The sequence below is a fragment of the Ctenopharyngodon idella genome, chromosome 2, assembly GCF_019924925.1.
Source record: "Ctenopharyngodon idella isolate HZGC_01 chromosome 2, HZGC01, whole genome shotgun sequence".
NCBI classification, from domain to species: domain Eukaryota; kingdom Metazoa; phylum Chordata; class Actinopteri; order Cypriniformes; family Xenocyprididae; genus Ctenopharyngodon; species Ctenopharyngodon idella.
Genome location: NC_067221.1, coordinates 34,023,923 through 34,043,018, shown reverse-complemented (window position 1 = coordinate 34,043,018; position 19,096 = coordinate 34,023,923). Strand labels below are relative to the sequence as shown.

At 38.3% G+C, this 19,096-nt stretch overlaps 2 protein-coding genes across 4 annotated transcripts in view; both read right to left on the bottom strand.

Moving 5' to 3' along the window:
- Nucleotides 1–1,654, bottom strand: part of LOC127495450 (integrin beta-1) — a 49,768-nt gene extending 48,114 nt beyond the window's left edge. For 2 of the 3 annotated variants that reach the window (XM_051862339.1, XM_051862348.1), the window contains exon 1: nt 1,498–1,654. The gene's annotated coding sequence lies outside the window, so the exon portion shown is untranslated. The remainder of the gene's footprint in view (nt 1–1,497) is intronic. The other variant, XM_051862321.1, reaches the window with a different exon arrangement.
- An 11,190-nt stretch (nt 1,655–12,844) lies between these two features.
- Nucleotides 12,845–19,096, bottom strand: part of LOC127495443 (neuropilin-1a-like) — a 33,668-nt gene continuing 27,416 nt past the window's right edge. The window contains 6 exon segments of the mRNA XM_051862299.1: nt 12,845–14,668; nt 16,567–16,611; nt 17,223–17,319; nt 17,397–17,722; nt 17,839–17,908; nt 17,910–17,986. Of these exon segments, the coding sequence (XP_051718259.1) occupies nt 14,400–14,668; nt 16,567–16,611; nt 17,223–17,319; nt 17,397–17,722; nt 17,839–17,908; nt 17,910–17,986 (884 nt within the window). The 3' untranslated portion in view covers nt 12,845–14,399.

Genomic DNA, 19,096 nt, shown 5'->3' with positions numbered 1-19,096 from the left:
ATGTATAATATTTATATAAAATGTATCATAAAAACAAATATAAACATTTTGTTTGGTCATAACATGAAATAACAGTTATTTATTTTTCGCATTTAATTAATTCTAATTTAGTAAATATGTAAATTAAATATATATTTTTATTGCAGCAATTGTTATGTGTTATTTATTTCAGTGTCACATGATCCTTCAGAAATCATTCCAATATGCTGATTTGATACTCAGTTATTAACATTGTTGGAAACAGTTGTGCTGCTGAATATTTTTTTGGAAACTGTGATACTATTTTCAGGATTCCCTGATTAATAAAAAGTAAAAAAAAAAAAACAGAATTTATTCAAAATAGAAATCTTTTCTAAAAAAAGATCACTTTAATATCACTTTTTTTTTTTTATCAATTTCACACATCCTTGCTGAATAAAAGTATTCATTTCTTTCAAAAAAAAGAAAGAAAAAAAATTACTGACCCCAAAATTTTGAACGGTAGTGTATATTGTTACAAAAGATTTCAATTAAATGCTGTTCTTTAATTTTTTTATTCATCAAAGAATCCTGAAAAAAGTATCACAGGTTATAAAAAATATCAAGCAGCACAACTATTTCCAACATTGATAATTGAATATCAAATTAGCATGTTAGAATGATTTCTGAAGGATCATGTGACACTGAAGACTGGAAAAATGATGCTTAAAATTCAGCTTTGCATCACAGAAATAAATTATATTTTTATGTATATCAAAATAGAAAACCCTTATTTTAAATTGTAGTTATGTTTCACAATATTACTGTTTTTTCTGTATTTTTGATCAAATGTGCATGTTATGGACTGGGGAATGCAGTGCATGCAGGGGGTGTGGCCTCAAAAGCCCTGCAGTAAGTACCCTGTTATAGGCTAACCTGCAATTTTGCAAATTCCCATATATTCCCATTAATTCCCATATATTCCTGTTAATTCCCATGGAAAGTTTCCAGAATTTTGCAACCCTAGTGGCAACACACTCGTATTTCTTTGTTTAAAGCAGAAGAATGTCTGCTGTTGAGACTGGACGGGTGAGTGAACTCCAGTAGACTCAACCGCTACTCTATCTACACAAAAGAGCTGAAAAGAGCCAAAAGAGCGCAAAAGAGCTGTTCAGTCAGTCAAGACAATCCAAAAAGTGTAAAGTTGCTAAGAAATTTTCAAAACATAAGTTGCAAGCAAACTGCTATAAAAGGACTACAATAGTTGTCAGTCATTAAAACCTGTTTCATACAGTAATTTTTTAGCAGTTTGCATTAAAAAAAACACGGCAGCTTTAAAATTCAAATGTGAGGTATGACTGTGTGTTATTAATGTCATAGGACATTATCTTAGTCACAAATCAACGGCTATCCTGAAAACCTAAGGGAACACGTGGCTAAAAAATATACTACTCCTCTTCTGGGTTTTTTTGGACTACAAAATCAACATTTCTCCAAGAATCAAAGTTCTTTAAAAAGTGATATTTTGATGATCCTTACCTTAACACGTGTTCCCCAACGATTGTTCAGACTCTTTTAAAACCACATTTGTTAGGGAAATAAACCTCTGACAGCGTTTGGTCCAACAGTCCAGTTTCTCGTCCGTGGAGCCTTTGATTCCGTGGGCCTCTTTGAATCAATAGCTGGTTGCAAAATACTAAAACACACAATTCCTTTGTCTACAGCAAACAAATCATGGATATTGAGGCAAATAAATGGCTAAATGTGGGGAGAAAGTCCAGAGAGTCAAACTCATTTTCACTGAGGGCCACTTCAGCATTATGGCTGGCCTCAAAGGGCCAGTTGTAACTGCAAGACTGCATGTTACTAATCTTTAACATATTGTTAAATAACTGTGTCTTTATTTGATTATTACTTATTTAAGTTACAAATATTGTATATGCATTTGCATAGATGTAAAAATATGTTAATATGTTAATGTTAATAAAATATGCTATTATTTTACCATAAATCCTTTTAATTGATCAAGTTAAGAAACCCACATTACTCCATGAATCAGAGTAAATAACAAAGACAAATATCATCAAACACAAGTCATTACATTAAAGGATTAGTCCACTTTCAAATAAAATTTTCCTGATAATTTACTCACCCCCACGTCATCCAAGATGTCCATGTCCTTCTTTCTTCAGTCGAAAAGAAATTAAGGTAAACATTCCAGGATTATTCTCCTTATAGTGGACTTCAATGGACTCCAAACGGTTGAAGGTCAAAATTAGTTTTAGTGCAACTTCAAAGGGCTTTAAACGATACCAGACGAGGAATAAGGGTCTTATCTAGTGAAACGAACGGTCATTTTCTTGTTTCTTCTAAAAAATACAAATGTATATGCTTTATAAACACAAATGATCGCCTTGCAAGTGCTTCCGCCATTCTGCCTTCCGTATTCTTCAAAAAGCTTACGCTGTACATAACGAACGCGGCGCCAGTTCCGTTTTTTCCAGAAACTCACATGGGGGTGAGTAAATTATCAGGAAATTTTTATTTGAAAGTGGACTAATACTTTAACTTTGTTAAAAACTTTTTTGTCACATTTGAGAGGGGCAGAACTATGGAACAACAAATAATTGTGAGCTGCTAAGAACGTATGACAAATGGCATTTACAAAAACAAATGGCTGAACATAGCCTTGCAGAGGGCATACATTCAACAAATGAGAAATGGTTTAATTAGAGTAAACATTTGGCTGCATGAACATACATCTGTAAACACAGTGAATATATTACTACACATACAGAGTAGTATATGTATCAACTCAAAATAACAACAATAGGGGTTGTCTTAGTTCACAACTATATTGGTTGAGTTTTGGGTTGATTATTCTTGGTTGAAATACATTTTTAAATAATTTTAATTAATTAATTAATTTATTTATTTTTAATACTTACATATTGCTTTTCTGGCCAGATGTCTGACACCGTTTTCCCATGGTCAGTGTGTCAATGTCTGTCTGGTCTTAGGTCTTGTGCTGTAGCAATCCGTAATACAGCATGTAGGTTCTCATCTGTGAGGCGTGATCTGTGCTTGGTCTTGTTTAGATTCATAATTGAATATGCACAGATATGTGCTCCCAAACATTGACAGAACACGAGCAGCATTAAGTCGGAGCTGTGGCATCAAAGCAGGTGGCAGAAGACAGTAAAAGTCCTTGATTGCAGCATCCTTAAACTTCGCTCTCAGTCCACTGTCGCTTTGAAGCTCTTATTAACTCCATCTGAAGGTGATGGGGCGCACTGTTGACATCGGCGGTCAAAGGATTAGCAAAGATGGCAAAGGATGATAGCTGTGTTTTAAAGTCAGAGAAGCGCCAATCAAACTCATTAATTAACCGGCTTACTTTGGTAGCCAACCGAGCGCATGAAAAAGCACCGGCAACTGAGGCTGAGATGCTCTGACAAACAGGAAAGTGGGTAAGATTTTCCTGTTCCAGTTGGGACTTCCAAAGGTGAAGTTTACACTGGAAAGCTATGATCATGTCGGACATCTGCGTGATGACTTGTTTGCGTCCCTGCAGCCTCTGATTCAGTTGGGCGAGATGTCTCACAACATAGCAAAATCACACAGCCAGTTTGGATCTGACAGTTCAGGCAAAGGTTTTCCTTTACTTTGCGTGAAAAGAACAATTTCTTTCCTAAATTCAAAAAATCGTTTGAGGACTGCACTTCAGCTCAGCCACCTTACTTCTGTATGGTACGGCACGTCTCCATGCTTCGAGTCCATCTCCTGCAAAAACACCTGGAACTGGTGGTGATTCAGGCCACGTGCCTGAATGAAGTTCACTGTTTTCGTGACCGTGGTCATTATATCATTCAGCTCCAGAACCTTTCCACACAGAGCTTCTCGATGGATAATGCAATGATACGTTATCAGAGGTGTGTGGCAATTACTTTTTTGCATTTTGTCCTTCATTAGTCCAACCAAGCCTGTCTCCACACATTGCAGGTGCACCATCGGTAGTTAGCCCCACCAACTTTTCCCACGGTAATTTATTTTTTACTTACGGACTTCTCCACTGCATCAAAAATGTCCCTTCCCGTTGTCGTCCCATGCATGGCAGCTACATCCAAGAGCTCTTCAGTGACAGATAAGTCAGGCTTCATGCCTCTTATAAAAATGGATAGCTGCGCTGAATCCATATTATCTGTGCTTTCATCAACAGCTAATGAAAAAGCCAGATAACTGGGGGTCTCTTTGGCCAGCTGTATTGTTAGATTTCCTGATAGCTCCTTAAGTCGGTCTGTGATGGTGTTTCTTGACAAGCTGACATTTTTATAACTCTATCTGGTCAGGACACACCTGCTGACACACCTTCAGCATGCACCGCTTCACAAACGCCCCCTCTGAAAAACACTTTGATGCCCGGGTGTTCCCTGTCGATACTACACTCATACTGCATCGTATGCCTTTAGGCTAGACGCATATGGGGAAAACTTGTTTTCTCCAATTTCTGAAGCCTTTTTCAATCACACAGTGAAACTGCATGGCCATTGGTTCGTGTAGCTGTAATAAAATGAACCAATGAGCCTATGGTGAGCGAGCACGCCAGAGCCCGCCAAAAGGGGCGGGGCATCTGGCTATATAAGCGGGCGTCTCACCTAGGCAGACTGATTCATTCTCCGACGACAATCATTTCTCTTCGCTGGATCTACAAGACTTGAAGCCGCTTTCGACTACAAGGAGCTGGAAGAAGCTGACTCAGTGATCTCACTCTCGCCGCTTCCTGCAAGCTGACCAGCTCACCACTCTACAGCAGCCGGATCAGCTCTCCGCTCTCAAGCAGCTCTTGTGTCAGCGCTCTTCCTGCCATGGTTTGGCGAATATTACAGTGCCTGCTCTTCTTCAGTTGATCGCACCGCTCACAAGCTGCCTTCAGCATCCTAGAGCACCTGTTTCAGCTCATCCCCTGCCGTCTTCCGTCAGGTGAGTGTATAGAGCTTATTTTTACTGAAAGCATATTCTCACTGGCGTTTGTTTCAAAATGCCGAGCCTCTGAGCGCCCATCCCTCGAACCAATTTAACCCCTTGCCACACGGGCCGAGGCCTGGCTGGCCATCCCCAGAGTGTCAAAATGGGTATTGGGTATAATAAAACGAGGTTATGTACTCCAGTTTGCTCAAAGGGCCCCGTTATTCAATGGCGTGGTCCTCACCTCCATGAAGAATGAGGACGTTCATGTCCTGCACTCCGAAGTGAACACTATGCTGGCAAAAAGAGCCATAGAAGTGGTTCCTCCTGCTCAGAGCGAGTCAAGCTTCTACAGCCATTACTTCCTCGTCCCAAAGAAGGACGGTGGTCTCAGACCCATCCTCGACCTCAGACATCTGAACCGGGCCCTGATAAAGCGTTCATTCAGAATGATTACTGTGAAACAGTTTCTCTCACAAATATGCCCAGGGGACTGGTTCTTTTCTCTGGATCTGAAGGATGCTTATTTTTTCATCCAGACAGCCCCCCATTACAGGCACTTCTTGAGATTCACCTTTGAGGAAGTGGCATATCAATACACAGTCCTTTTGTTTGGGCTGTCCCTAGCTCCCCACACTTTTACGAAGTGTAGCTCTTTCTTCTCTGAGGCAGATGGGAATCCGCATACTGAATTACCTCAACGACTGGCTCGTTCTAGCCCAGTCAGAGGCCGAGCTAGTGTCACACAGGTCCCTCTTCCTCAACCACATGGTTGGGACTCAGGGTCAATTTTGCCAAAAGCTCATTGTTCCCCAGTCAGTGAAATTCGCTCCTGGGAACAATTCTTGACTCAACCCAGATGGGGGCTGTAGTCTCGCCAGAACGAGCGCTGGCCATACAGCAGCTTGTGGCAACCTTTACAGTTAGAAATTCTCTGCCGCTCAGAGCGTTTCAGAGGGTGCTAGGCCTATTGGGCTCTGCATCACTGGTACTACAGCTGGGTGTGCTTCGTACGCACCCCCTACAGTTCTGGCTGAAACCCCGAGTTCCATCCCACGCCTGGCATCTCTGACGTCTTTGCACCAAGGTAAACCAGGCCTGTGTTGCAGCCCTGGCCCCCTGGAAGGACCCCTGCTGCAGAAGAAAAGTCATCTTCACAGATGCTTCCAAGTCGGGTTGGGGAGCCCTGTGTAATGGCAACCCTGCCTTTGGCACTTGGACGAGCGAGGAAAGCGAGCTGCACATCAACTGCCTGGAAATACTGGCAGTCTGTCAAGCTTCTCAAGCTTTCCTGCTGCTCCTGGCAGGACATCACGTCATCAAGTCCGCTCGGACAGTATGACGGTTGTGTCCTTCATAAATCGTCAGGGCAGGATCTCCTCCAAACCCCTCTTCACTCTAGTGAAGAATCAGGCAAAACAACCTTGTTGTTCATTTTTTGAAGGGGTCTAGGAGGCTGAACCCACCTCTACCCTTCACTGTCCCTACCTGGGACCTGTCCACGGTTCTAAGAGGCCTTAAAGGCCCTCCATTTGAACCACGACATGGTTATGTTCCTAAGGTTCTCTCCACTCTGTTCAGAGCCCAGGTAGTTACTCTCTCCACGCTTCCTCCTTCTCAGGATGATCAGGAGCTGAACTTGCTCTGCCCAGTCAGAGCCCTAAGAACCTACATTGACCGTTCCGCCTCATTCAGACAGTCGGAACAGCTCTTTTTATGCTTCGGAGGCCGCACCAAAGGGCTCCCGGTCACAAAGCCAAGGCTATCCAGATGATGCGATAGCACTTATTCATCCTTGGGACTACAATGTCCTATCGGGATTAGAGCACACTCCACGAGAGGCATGGCCTCTTCTTAGGCCTGGTCCAGTGGAGTATCCATTGCAGAGATTTGTGTGGCAGCCGGCTGGGCCTTGCCTTCCACTTTCGTAATAGAGTGTTGCAGACGCAGGTACTTTCTGTGTTATCTACCACCTCGAAGCTACCCAGGGGACCCCTTTCTACGACTCTGACTATGTCTGGGCCGTCGATTTCAAGCTTAGTTCTTTCCTCTACACACTCTCGGTCCTCCTTAAGCACCGAGGCTGTATGCAGTTCACAGAATAAAATATAAATGTAAGCAGTGTTTCAAGTACTGCAGCGGCGCTTCAATGTGATTACCTAAAAAAGACAGTGTAACGCAAAATAATGGCAAGAAAACACGTCTTTCAATAAACTGCATGATGGTTGCACGCACACGCAGCGCGCCCAGTGTAGTCAGCTTCATTAACAAATGACTTTTATGAACCGGTTCTTTGTGAGTCAAAAACACAGCGCAGCTAAGTTCACTTACGAATTGTTTTTCCATTTGTTCGTGAAACGGAAAATTACTGCTTCTTGACTAACTCAGAAGTCCTCTGTGAAATGTAGTCCCATCCGAATATGTCTGAGATTAATTTCGTAATTTTTTGGCGAGCTGATTCTCCGCCCGCTCCACTTTCATCATGGATAAAGGTCTTTTTGCCATGTAACGAAACAATAACATGAAATCAATAAGAAGATCCCGATCACAGAAACTAATAGCAGAGTTAGGTACGAATCTAAACGTATTTTAGTTTTTCTCAATTATTCTCTCAATTTTCTCATTTACGAGTGTTTTAAACTTACACAAATAGTATAATTACTGTACACAGTACCAGTACTTTAGATGAGGGAAACATGGAGCACATGTTGTAAAACCCTCAAAATTGGAATTGTCAACTTTCTTTGTAGCCATTTTTTATGTGTACTGTATTTTTGCAGAACTAAGAAATGACTGCCTAGGGATATAGTCTTGTGTCAGAAGACCAATATACTGCTATAGTACTGTATACTGTAATGAAATTTGGCCAAATGTGCAGAGGATGCTGATTTTTTTTTTTTTTTACTGTACTGTAATTGACAGTAAAGGCTACTGTATTGTGGTGCATTTGATTTTGTCAGAAGAGAATACGTTTTTGACTAAAACATTTTATTTTGACCTGGAAATTTGAGGTTTGTCAAGTTGATGTATAGTTTCGAGATTGTGTTTATAGTTGTGAGAAAATGTTGAATGGTGTTAGGAATTGTGTGTTAGCAATCAGGAAAAACAATAACTAGATTGAAAAGTTTGAAAGACAAATTTATGCTGCTTGTCATAAAGCCAATTTAAAGTCTTGTTTTAAATAGTTTGGTCAGTTAGGCCAGAATAGATAAATGTTCTGGGTGTTTGCGAAAGTGTTGTTAAGAGATTCTAGATGGTTGCTTGGCTCTTGGTTGCTAGGGTTTTGTTAGAGTATGTGGTTGACAGGGTGTGTGTGTGTGTGAGTATTTGGTTGATAGGGTGTTCTGGGTGAACACACACAGACATTCCCATCACTGTTAAAGGATCAGTTCACTTTCAAATGAAAATTATCCCAAGCTTTACTCGCCCTCAAGCCATCCTAGGTGTTTCTTCTTTCTGATGAACACAGTCGGAGTTATATTAATAAATATCCTGACGCATCTAAGCTTTATAATGCAGTGAACAGGGGTCACGAGTATGAGCTGAATAAAGTGCTTCCATCAATCGTAAATGTACTCCACACGGCTCCGGGGAGTTAATAAAGTCTTTCTGAAGCGAAGCGGTGCGTTTGTGTAAAAAAAATACCCATATTTTAACTAGTTATGAAGTAAAGTATCTAGCTTCCGCCAGACCGCCTTCCGTATTCAAGTTTCCGTAAGTTGATTAGGGAAGGCGTAGAGTAAGCTTTTGAACTGCAAGAGTTTTACACTTTCTTTGTACGTTGAATACGGAAGGCGGTATATGAATATGGAAGCACTTTCTTCAGCTCATACTCGTGACCCCTGTTCACTGCCATTATAAAGCTCGGATGCGTCAGGATATTAAAATATCTCCGATTGTGTTCATCAGAAGGAAGAAAGTCATATACACCTAGGATGAATTGAGAGTGAGTAAAGCTTGGGCTAATTTTCATTTGAAAGTGAACTAATCCTTTAATAACAGAAACTCAAAAATTGTTTGCAAAACTGTGGAAATTCAAAAGTTTTTGTTGCTCTTTAACTTGCACTAAAACATGATTTATACCATCGAAGTAGCCTATGTAATATTAATAAAACTGCTCATCTCCTTTAGTGATACAAGCTCAAAATAATAATCTGTTGATGTTTTTCATATAGTGAATGACTTGGTGCCATAATGGATATTAAAATCTTGTTATTTATTTTTAATTTTAAACTGTATAGATGATTATTTTGTGGTAATGCAATATTTGTGAACACAATTGTGTATGTCAGGCCATAAATCTCCAAAAACTATGCATGGGTGCTTGCTTTGGTGTTGCCACCCCTCATAGACCTCATGCCACCCCTTTGCCACCCTTTAAATAATTTTCTAGATCCGCCCCTGAATCCGCCATCAAAATGATAAGTTTAATTATTCCAGCTGCTGTGAGAAAAGGCTATAGGCTAAATGATCCGTCATCTGCAACATCCTCACATGCAACATAGCCTACTAGCTGGGACTCCTTTATGTAAATAGATATGGCGTAAAATGGTGTGTGTGTGTTTTTTTTTTTTTTTTTCCATCTTTCACAGGGAGATTGCAGATTTACTCTAAAAATAGCTGTGGAATGACTGGACTTCATCTGGCTTGATGTTGAGCAGCAGTTCACATTTAGGACATTCCTGAGAAAGAGGGAGGGGAAATAATAAGAAGGCTTGGGAGAGGAGAGGAGAGATGACAGTCATTCTATGGATAGACATGATGGTGGAGATGTTCAATCATGTTTATTTTGCGCAGCAACTGGTATTAAAGCGGAGGAGAGGATCAGTTCACATGCACTTCACGCTGCCGTTTCTCTTGAACTACAGCATTCTGTCACGCCACATTAAAGAGCGGCAAAACGGTATGTTTTTTCATTTCGAAGTAAAATGGGCAGAATTTAAAATATGAGACTTTGTTTCATGTCAAAAGCAACAAACCACAAAGCTTATTGTGATTTATTGGATGGTTATGTATCCTCGCGCTTTTACGGCGTATACCTGCGTATCACGTAGACTACACCACTGGTCAAGGGCGTAGATTTGGTTTCAACATCATTCTTTATTAAATTTATGTATATTCATTCATCAAATTCTAACATAACTGAGTGATTCTAAAAAGAAAGAAATTATGTTAAAAATTGAAACCGCCAGTAGGCGGCAGCGATTCGCTGTTTTAATGAGTGAGCCACTTAAATCGTTCGTTCAGCCAATTCGTTCAAAAGTCAGATTAATTTAGGAAGAAAACAAACACCGATGTGAATACTTTTGTCATTGATAATTACAGACACTATTGAAAAATGAACTAACAAAACAGACGGCTGTTTTGGTAACTGGTTACAGTTACACTGATAGTTATAGCTAAATTGCAATGGATTAGCTAGCTAAAATATATGTGGAGTGTACTTAGCTATTACACAATATTCTCATACCTCCTTCTCAGAACATGCTTTATTCTTTTTAACGTCCCTCTTTAACCAGCAGTTTAATATAGTAGGCTGCGCAGCGGTTCTCTTCATTTTAGGTGCTGCCCGTGCTCTCCCGTTCAAACAGTACAGCACCACTCGCTAGTGATGTCCGGTTCGCGAACGAATCGTTCTTTTTAACCGGTTCTTTTCAGTGAACCGGTCGAACCAGTTCACCAAATCGGACTGAATCGTTCCAAACAGTTCGCATCTCCGGTAAGCACTAAATTACTAAAGTTACTCACTTTTTGACGTGCCTGACACTACCTCTCGAAATAAACCAACATCCCTGAGTTATTCAGTTACTCCAACAGTACACTGACTTAACCTGCTGTGAGAGAACTGATGATGATGAGCACGAGCAGCTGATATACTGATCATGCGCGGCGTACACTAACGAACGTACACGGCCTGTCACCGTTCTCGTTCTCGAGTCAAGAATCGGTTGCAACGGTTTTCGGATCATCAGTACACAACCGAGAACCGCTTCTTTCGGACATGTCCGATTTGAGAACCGATGAGCTGATGATACTGCGCATGCGTGTAATTTTTCAAGAGAACGAAAAGTAGCTACATAAGTCAAGATTTGTTGAACATTGGAAAGTGTGATAATATAAAATATACTGGAAATATGTTTGTGACTTAATTCAAAATACAAAAAGTGTATTGTGCTTTTCCAAATACACCATAACAGATTAATAGCATACAAAATAGGCTACTGTACATAACTACATGCCAACATGAACATAATATGTTGTACACAGATCAAACTAATGTTCAGAAATAGTTCTACAAATTTCTTTTTCTATATTAATGTTATTTAAAAAGCAATATAGTAAAAGTTGTGCAGTTGTGCTTTCAAGTTAATTTTTTTTTTAAAGATTGGAAACAATTAATTATTAGTAAAACTATCAAACTAAACATTTATTTGTTTCATAAATAATCCATGGACAACTTATTTAATTTCTAAACAAGGTGATATAAAGATAAAAAAATGACATAATCAAACTACAGCGAGAGCAAACAAGCGACTCCTTTTGAATCGCTCTCACGGTTCTCGAATCTCAATCTCGTGTCCGATTTGAGAACCAATGAGCTGATGATACTGCGCATGCGTGATTCAGCGTGTGATCTGAAGCTACCGAACAGTAATGACTGTCACAGCACCGGTTAACTAGTAGGACAACTGATGCTATGAGAGGACTCGAATGAGGGGCCAATCTGGCGAAACGTAAGTTTATTTAATTACAAATAAATCGTAATGTAAGAGGATCTACTAAGGGTTTACTAAGGGTTTGACTGTTTGTGGAAAGAAATATGTCAACCATATGAGTCAGTGTTTACAGATGGACAATGATGAAGGTTAACTAGAATGAGATCATATCCCAGTGCTCACTCAATGTAGCTGATCAGAGCTGATTACTAACTATTTAAGCACATAGGCCCACATTCAGAAAGACCTTATAATTCATCACACGTGATAATATTATACCAGTAACAGTATGAGGAATTGCGCTGCATATGTGAGTACTGTTTTTATGTTTTATTTTTATTATTATTAATTTTTAAATATATAAATAGAGAAGTCGCTAGGCTAAATAAATAACCTAATCACAGGTCCACTGACGGAACTGTGTTTGTGGGGGTTATCTGTGGCAGCATCTCTGAGGAAGTGGCACAGCGGTCACATATTCTTAGTAGTGAACTAACATGCAAACACACGAGATGGTTCTCACTGCAGAACACGAGACCCAACTCCTCCCACTTTACATATCCCTTTACCTACACATCTCCACCCCCTGGATCTGGATCCAACCCCTCCCACTTTACATATCCCTTTACCTACCCGTCTCCGCCCCCTGGATCTCATGTGTTCTGCAGTAAGGGGCTACTGATAAAACTTGTAGACTTAACTTGGATCTGGGAGGGACGTTCAGTTTCGGAAATGGAGATTATATGGCCCTCTAGTGTCAACGATAAAGAACAACAGCCCAGTTGAACTTATAGAGCAGCGCCATCTAATGGCAGATGAGCGGAAACAGGCAAATGTGTATTTTGTGTATTTTGTATTTAGCTCTCCAAATTATTCAATAGTTCTTATAGTGTAAACAAGTGAACACAATTAAACCACACTGGCATACTTAAGAGTTGTCTAATACATTTTAAAAACAGATATGCTGTGAAAGATTTAGAATAGATATTCTCAACTAACAGCAGGTTCTTATTGCAATTATTTACTCAGTATAGTTGACAATGTGCCCCTGTTTAAAATCTTGTATATAATTTTAGTGTTGCTTCTTTGTAGCCACGATTTTTGAACTTTTTGCTTAGAAAACAAATAAAGATGCAATCAAAAAACTGTGTTCATGCATGAATTCATATAGTTTCCCAATACGAAGACAGTTATTTCAAACAAAATCTTTATAAAAACTTTATTAACTTCGCTCTTTGGAATGTTGTTGTCATTGAGAAATCCATAAATCTGAATAAATCTGAAAATTGAATTAGTTGATGCAGATAGGACATAAGTCTCCAGTCTTTTTTTCTTTCTTTTTTTCTGTTGATCACAGAACTGTGAATACGAAAGAGCCACCAGACAGACTGGACTTCATAACATCTAAACTTCGATTTTTTTTTTTTTCTGACGAAAAGCCAGTTGAGTGTCACTTCAGTTCCTCAGGACACAAAAACAACTATTACAATTAAGAAAAATACCATTTCATTTTAAATAGCATTAAAAAAGTGAGCTGTTACACTGACAGTTGGATCTCTCTTACAATTTAAAGTAGTTAACACTTTTATTTCTATCTAAATCTTTCATTAAATATAATTTTCAGTGCAAAATGACATACGTTGGTTCATTTGAGTGGGAGAAAAGTTTCTGGCGCCTCCTTCAAGCTGCTAAAAATGAAGCACATTTCTGCATTGTGTGTGAAAAAGACCAAGATGCCTTTGTCAGCACTTGAGTCATCTCGTCTTTCTTGTCCTGCCAATGCTCAAGAGCACGGATCAGTTTGTGCCTGTCGCATTCTTCAAATATAATTAATTTCCTTAGGGAGATGCTTCTACATTAGCGCTCTTAGATGCTTCATTTGCTTTGTCTCCGCTTCCATTCCCAGACGTTCCCAGAGTGAGCGTCTCCTGATCAGGAGGGGTCCAGTCTAGGAGACTCTATTTTCACAGATGGTCCACAGATATTGTGATGTCATTCTGAAATATGATGTCACTTGATACCATGGCAACACAAGTTTACAGACGTATATGGGCAGCTGAAAGAAATAAAAATTTCCATATTACTATTCGATTGTTTAAAAAAGCACCGACCCAAGAAATGTCTTCAGGCCTGTTGTTTTACAATATATAGAGTGAGGATGGACCAAATAAAGTGATAAAATCTCTTTCTAGCTACTTAACATTGAGATAGACGTCATGTGTATGTCGTGTTGAGATTGCTGCAGTGATGATGTATTAACTTTGATGTATAACTTTGACCTCTGACCTGTGTTGACCTGTGTCTGTGAACAGTTTGTGCTCAAGAGCAAATGACTGTCTGTGTAACGGCAGGAATCCATGTGTGAAAAGGCAACAAAAACACATTTAAAGGCACCATTGGAATGAAATGTGAGTTACCAACTGAACAAACACGTCTCCAAACATAAACGAGCACAATAAACACTGAAAACCCAGTTGTATACAGCTCTAAAAAAAGGGGTTTGTAGAAAAAAATATCCAACTGTGTGAGAGGATACATAGTTTTGTCTTGGTCTCATCACCAGCAACAAATGTACAAACAAGTAGACAATCATCGTCTGGCTGTACAATCTATACAAGGCGCCCTCTAGAGGCCAGTCCCTCTTCCTGCACGTCCTGAGAATAACGCTCAGTCTTGACCTTGAGAAACGTCGCAACAGTGTTCTAAAAACGTTCCTCCAACATTGTCCGGCAAATGTTTCCTGTGTTCGTCCAGCATTCCTCATGCCTCTGAGTAAGATTTCTGTGCACTGAGTTTTTCTTTCTTTAGTTTGACTCCATCCACCAGCTCAAAGTTGTAGTTCTCCAGAGCGGAGAGGTTCCTGTTTGTAGTGTGAGCGCAGGCGCAGTAGAACAGCACCCCGCACACGGCGCCCAGCAGGACTCCCACGGCGCTCATCACGATGATGGTGATCAAGATGGGGTCTAAACTCTTCAGCATGGAGCCGCGTCCAAAACTCCACAGGGTGTTGTCAGATCCCTCACAGTTCACTATAGAGAAAGAAAGACGGAGACAGACAGAAGCAGAGAGATTGTGAGAGTCTGAGCAAAACCTGCATAGGTAAACAAGCTCAATTATATTAAATAAGAGATTATTTCCAGTCAGCTGGTCATTATGGCAAAATAATGGTAGGACTGGAATTATATGCAGTACTGTGCAAAAGTGTTAGGTCACCATTAGATGTTGTTTTAACATGATATAATGACCATATATAATTATTTCTCAGTCGCTTTATTAGAATATAAACAGAAAATACATTAAATTTGTATGCAGTATTAAAAAACTGAAAAAAAGCAGAAAAAAACAGCTTTTATAGGCTAAAGTGGCAAGTATTTATCGACCTCCCCTTACACTTAAGCAATAACCTGGCTCTCTTAAACCTAAATGGAACAGAAAAGGACTAGAAGGCCAAGAAAACTTTCAAAATCTGATGAGAAGTTTCTTAAAATCTGTTTCTCAGAGTTTCTTTTTTGAGAAAATGGAAGAAGTCCAGGAGGTCACACTAAATACTGATTTTTTGCTTCAAGAAACAATTTTGTTCAGAACACTATTTCCTTTATTTCCTGTATTTTCTGTTTGTATCATAATAAAGAGACTGAAAAATAAATATGGATGGTCATTAAAACATTGATAAAACAACAAAGGCTGGAAAAACAAAACAAAAACACTTTTGCACAGTAATGTAGTTTAGAGGTCATTATACCAAAATATTTGATTGCAGAATGCCAAGGGCAATTTCAAAACTGGCAAAATAAATAAATAAATAACCCCTTGATTCATGGGTATTTTTGTCTTGTTTTCAGCAAAAATATCTAAACATCCTTGAAACAAGATCATGTAATTGAGAAGCAAAATATTTCAGAGAATCTTGAATTATTATTTTCTTATACCATTAGCAATTAAGGTTTAAATATGCATCAGTAAATATGCATCAGTAAATATGCATCAGTAAAACAAATTTTAGGGACATTTATTTTCAACAATTTTGCTTGTCAAGTAAATGTAACAACATATTTTTAAATCAAAAATAAGACAAAATTACTGATCGAGAAATATATATATATATATATATATATTGTACAAAATATTTGTGTTCAATATTTTTTTTCAGGATTCCTTGATGAATAGAAAGTTCAAAAGAACAGCATTTATCTGAAATAGAAAGCTTTTGTAACATTTTACACTACCGTTCAAAAGTTTGGGGTCAGTAAGAATTTTTATTTTTATTTTTTTTTTAAAGAAATTAAAGAAATACTTTTATTCAGCAAGGATGCATTAAATCGATCAAAAGTGACAGTAAAGACATTTATAACGTTACAAAAGATTATATTTTAAATAAATTCTGTTCTTTTGAACTTTCTATTCATCAAAGAATCCTGAAAAAAAATATTGTACACAAATATTTTGTACAATTGTACACAATAAATGTTTCTTGAGCAGCAAATCAGCATATTAGAATGATTTCTGAAGGATCATGTGACACTGAAGACTGGAGTAATGATGCTGAAAATTCAGCTTTGACCACAGAAATAAATTACTTTATAAAATATATTCAAACAGAAAACAGTTATTTTAAATTGTAATAATATTTCACAGTATTACTGTTTTTACTGTATTTTTAATAAATAAATGCAGCTTTGGTAAGGAGAAGAGACTTCTTTTAAAAACATTAAAAATCTTACTGATTCCAAACTTTTGACCGGTAGTGTATATATATATATATATATATAAATACACACACACACACATATATATATGTATATATATATATATATATATATATATTTTTTTTTTTTTTTTTTTTTTTTTTTGTAGTGTAGATGTATAAAAAAAAAATAATGAAATTAGGTTTTATTATAATGCTTTTCTAATAAAATGTGGGTCTTACCAATTTCATCAATTTCATCTTCATCATCTTCTGTATTCTCTGGGTCTGAAACACAAATGCACTCAATCAAGGAGATGAACTCTGTATAGATTTTAACGATTAATCTGAAAGTAAAAAGTCTCATTCAGAATCCTTAGAGATATTTTCAGCATGTAAATGTTAAAAAGGTGTGATTCATCTCGGAGCCGATCGGTTTGGTTCAAGGGTAAGAACGCTTAATTAGAATTTCTTGTAAAATGCCTATGAAGAAAATTAATACATCTGGACATAAAGGGATATAGTTCACTCAAAAAATGAAAATTTGCCATGTTTTACTCACCGTCATGCCGTTACAAACCTGTATGACTTTCTTTCCTCTGTGGAACATAAAAGAATATATTCTGAAGAATGTTGGTAGACAAACAGCTTTGGTTCCCATTGAATGCAATGAAAGTCAGTGGGAACCAAAATAGTTTGGTTACCAACATTCTTTAAAATATCATCTTTTATGTTCCACAGAAGAAAGAAATGCATACAGGTTTAGAACACCATGAAGATGAGTAAATGATGACAGAATTTTTAATTTTTGGATGGACTATACCTTTAAGGTCGCTAAAAAGTGAGTGGCCAAACAGAAAGGGGAGGGACTTAAACAGAAGGGGCGTGGCTTAACATACCCTTGCACTCTTCAGGATTCACTTCATTCAGTATCTTTATATCATCCAGTGAGATGAAACCAGATTCTGTAGGATCCACTTGGGCCTCGATGATCACCTACCATGCAAACACAGAAAGAGAATTAGTATTATGTTGTGATTATGATGTTCGACTCATAAAGTGGGCATCAGTACCTGATAAGGTGTGTTGGCACTGGGAATCACAACTCTGCCTTCCCTCCATCTGCTTTTCAACTGGCCGCTTACAGAGCGGATCAGATGCTCGTCGCTCTCCACCTCGATCTTCTGTTTGATGTTCAGAGTTCCCGTGTGTTTCTCAGTGAAGTGGTACCAGAAAGACATGCACAGGTCTGAATATGGGGCCGTGACCGGCAAACTGGCTAGCCTTGCCACCTGTCCTTTTCTCACCATCTCTTCACCTGTTTCCAGTTCGGCCTTTCTTTCGATCTCAATCTGTTCATTTCTGTTAGAAGCTGCGTAAATGAAGTTGTGAGGCATCCCTGAAACAGAGGAGAGGAGTGCATCTGTTTATTCAATCAGTTTCTCTTCCTGCATCGCAACAAAATAATCTTTTGCATTTAGGAACTTATTAATCTAAATTCACGCCAACTCTCACCTGTGTGGTCCAGATTAGGCAGTTTGTGATCAGTGTGTTTGCTGTTGTTGTTTATATGCCATTCGGCTCCCTTCACCACCGTCTTGACTCCACCCACAGTAGGAGGGGTTATCAGCCCAGCCAAAGTCGCAGGCAAACCAGATGTATTCTAAACAGGAGCACAAACAACACTGAATCAACCTTGTAGTCCTCTGTACTGATTTTGCTTTCCACTCAACCCACTTTAAGCTGTTTTGGTAATTTATTAAAAGCAGTATGGTACTAAACACACTCTATGCTTTATGGACTGGCAGTAGCTTATTAGCAACGCTTTGACTTTTTGCTTTTGCGCAGGTATTCAAAAGGTTATATGGGCTTAAACCCCAGAGGGGAGTGAAGTGTCATTAGTTCCTCTAGTTCCTATTGTAAAATCTGCTAAATCACCAAAAACTAGTGGGCAATAGCACAACACTGCATCTAGATATCACATTCTCCTGTGACTCTGACTGCAGTAAATCTCATGATCTTATATAGAAAGGTAGTTTTTAGGAAATTTTCACATCACATGTATGTTAGGTACCTTAACAATTAAGAAGCAAAATATTAAAACTTGTTTTCAGAGAATATATCTTGAATTAAGTATTTTATATATATATATATATATATATATATATATATATATATATATATATATAGAGAGAGAGAGAGAGAGAGAGAGAGAGAAATTTTTAAAAAGAATAAATCACTAAAACAAAAAATCAGACAAAAAAAACCCCCTGATCTAGTTTATAGAAACCATGCATGCATTCACGCTATTTACATGAATGCATTTAAAGTGTCATAATTTAGTTGTCCTGAAGGTGGAATCAGTGTGTTTGAAACTCAGTATACAGAATTCACAGAATTCAGAAATTCAACAGCTGCAGATTATTTAATGTAATAATGCAGCACAACACTTGAGGGCAGTAGAGATTTTGTTGTGTGCTCAATATGGAAAACCCCAAAAATTATTACAATGTGCTGAAAAATCGGATCCTCCCTTGAAATCAGGTCTCCAACAACCATCAGTTAATTGTTATAGGCTACAAAGTATACACAAATTACATTAAAATGTGTATATAATTGCTAACTCTATAGTGCATAATAAAACTAATTGGACTGTCATTTCTTTCGTTTGATAAATAATAATAATAATAATAATTGTGAATACATGTAGGGTAAGTGCAAATGTGTAGTGTTATAGCTAAGCTATCAGGCTAATCTGTGTGCTTTGCTAGTA